This window comes from Aethalodelphis obliquidens, unplaced genomic scaffold (genome assembly GCF_003676395.1).
Source record: "Aethalodelphis obliquidens isolate GAN/ISIS:26980383/991018 unplaced genomic scaffold, ASM367639v1 scaffold2851, whole genome shotgun sequence".
In the NCBI taxonomy this organism is placed as follows: Eukaryota; Metazoa; Chordata; class Mammalia; order Artiodactyla; family Delphinidae; genus Aethalodelphis; species Aethalodelphis obliquidens.
The window spans coordinates 1-2,421 of NW_020840754.1; the positions used below are offsets into that span (position 1 = coordinate 1).

The window sequence follows — 2,421 nt, forward strand, 5'->3', positions numbered from 1 at the left end:
GAGGAGAAGCAGCCCGGATGCACCTGTGCCAGCCCTGCCTCTTAGGAGGAGGGTCCTTGGAGGAGACCGAGCAGGAGCCACGGGGGAGGCAGGAGGGCACCCAGGAGAGTGGCAGCAGGGGACAATCGGTCAAGGGCCATTTCAGGAGGACAGACGTGTCTCTAGAGTCCGTATAGTTGAAGACAAGGCTTGAGTGTGAATTTGGATCCAGTGAGGACTGGCCAGTCTGCAGTGGCCTTGAGTGTGAGAGGCGGCACTGAACTGGGGTCCCAGTGCAGATGACCCCTCCCATGCTTGGTTGAGGAGGGGTCAGGGGGACAGGCCATGTCTGGTGGGGACCCGTGGAGAACTATTTAACCGAGAAAACAGTGAGGATGAATCCAGGACAGGAGACAGAGGGAGCCAAGCCCCTGACTGGCTGAGGGCTGGGCCCAAAAGACAAGATGGTGTGGGGTTGACTGTCTGTCTGGGGTTTGGGCTAGGTGTGTAAGGCTCTAGAAGGAGCTGGTACAGTCATCCACTCATCAACATTAACTGATGACTACTCTGTGCCAGACAGTGCCTAGAGGAGGAGATTGAGTGCTGAATACACTCCTTTACCCTATTCCTGAGGAGACCAGAGTGTGGAGGCAGAGGGGACGTAAGACAGAGCCTGGTCTTCCCTCTCCTGGAGGACTCAATGCTCTTGAGCAACCCTGCCTATGACACTCCCCATGGGCCCCAGGAGAGGCCAAGGTGTTGTCAGGGAGATGGAGAAACCATTTCTTCACCTTCCACAGGAGGCCTCCCGCTCCCACTGCCCAGCAATCCCGTGAGGCAACAGCAGGGGCTGAGGCAAGTCCAGCTCACAGCCGGGGAGGAGATCAGGGATGGGGCAGGTCAGGAAGACGCGTGGTTGGGCCATTGCATCAGGCCCAGGAGGGGCATAAAGGAGGGTCCTGCATGCTGGGAGGAGGCCGACTTGGGGACCATGGAGACTCAGAGGGCCAGCCTCGCCCTGGGGCGGTGGTCACTGTGGCTACTGCTGCTGGGACTAGTGGTGCCCTCGGCCAGCGCCCAGACCCTCAGCTACAGGGAAGCTGTGCTTCATGCTGTGGATCGTCTCAACGAGCGGTCCTCAGAAGCTAATCTCTACCGCCTCCTGGAGCTGGACCCACCTCCCAAGGCCGTGAGTCAGGAGGACCCTGGGGAGGGGGCTGTCTCCCGCCAGCCCTGGCCATGCTGTCACCCCCTCTGCTCAGGCTGTACCTCCTGTCAGGAAGGGACTTCTCCCTCTAGGTGGGCTCCCACCTCTTCCAGGAAACCTTCCCAGAGCTGGGTCCCCTCCCAGCATGAGGCTTCCTGCCTTAGCATCTCTGCTGTGGGAATAGGCGCCCTGTACACCCTGTTCAGGCTTAAGGGCCTTCTGGGAGCTCCAGGGATAGAGGGTGGTCACTGGCTCTGAGATGTGACTACCCTGTTTTGAGTCCGCTCTGCACTTCTTTGTTCCCTACTCGGAGGGCTCTGCTGGGCCTAGAGGTTCCGGTGACAGGATCTCCCCCTGCAGGCAGCCCCTGACTTCCCTCAGCCCGTCAGAGGTGCGGGTGGTCTCATCAGAGCTGGTCTGAGGTCCCCTCCGGCTCTCTGTGTGCCCACGAGGCCAGGAGTGGGCTCCGTCCCCTTCCCCTGTGCACCCAGCACCATGCCAGGTCCCAGGCACACAGGAGGGGCTGGAGAGGCTGCCGTCTAGGTGGGGGCAGGGAGACAGATCAGAGAAGGAAGCATGAGCCCGGGCCCAGTCTCCTTACTTTGATCCTTGACCAGGATCAGGACCTGAACACCCCGAAGCCTGTGAGCTTCACGGTGAAGGAGACCGTGTGCCTCAGGACGACCCAGCAGCCCCTGGAGCAGTGTGACTTCAAGGAGAATGGGGTGAGGCTGGGGGCTGGGGGCACTGGAGGATGCTTCCCAGGGATGTAAACAGGGCGCTTCCGGGAATATTTCCAGCCCCTGTGCTGAGTTTGGGAGGTGATGGTCCGGGGGGTTCCAGTTTGACCTCGAGTCTCCCCTTCAGCTGGTGAAACAGTGTGTGGGGACAGTCACCCTGGACCAGTCCAAGGACCAATTTGACATAAACTGTAATGAGGTGAGTGGCCCCTTCTGTGTTATGGAGCTGATAATGGGGTGGGTTGTGGAACATCCTTTGGACCAATTACCCGTTGCCCCTTCGAGGGCAGAGAAAGGCCCTTCTACCTGGCCCCTCCCTCACCTGAGCCCCAGGCCTCCAGGACTGGCTCTGCCATCCCTTAGAGCAGTGGTTCTCTAAGTGGGGTCCCACCCGGGAACTTGACAGAAAGGCAGATTCCCAGGCCGCACTCAGACCTCCTGAATCAGACTCTGGGCTGGGGCCCAGCCATTTGTATTTTCACAAGGCCTCCAGGG

General features: G+C 60.0%; 1 protein-coding gene across 1 annotated transcript; it reads left to right on the top strand.

The window, feature by feature from the left end:
- The first annotated feature begins 6 nt into the window (after positions 1-6).
- LOC113617210 (antibacterial peptide PMAP-23-like) lies at positions 7-2,415 on the top strand. The gene is made up of 3 exons (XM_027100468.1): positions 7-1,168; positions 1,804-1,911; positions 2,054-2,415. The coding sequence occupies exons 1-3, from the start codon at positions 680-682 to the stop codon at positions 2,303-2,305; spliced, it is 849 nt and encodes a 282-aa protein (XP_026956269.1). The 5' UTR covers positions 7-679; the 3' UTR covers positions 2,306-2,415.
- The last annotated feature ends 6 nt before the right edge of the window (positions 2,416-2,421 follow it).

Excerpts from the sequence above, each read along its gene's own strand:
- LOC113617210 (XM_027100468.1), top strand. The coding sequence starts at position 680 with ATGCTCTTGAGCAACCCTGCCTATGACACTCCCCATGGGCCCCAGGAG. Across the intron at positions 1,169-1,803 it reads TGGACCCACCTCCCAAGGCC|GATCAGGACCTGAACACCCC; the intron begins GTGAGTCAGGAG and ends ATCCTTGACCAG. Across the intron at positions 1,912-2,053 it reads GTGACTTCAAGGAGAATGGG|CTGGTGAAACAGTGTGTGGG; the intron begins GTGAGGCTGGGG and ends TCTCCCCTTCAG.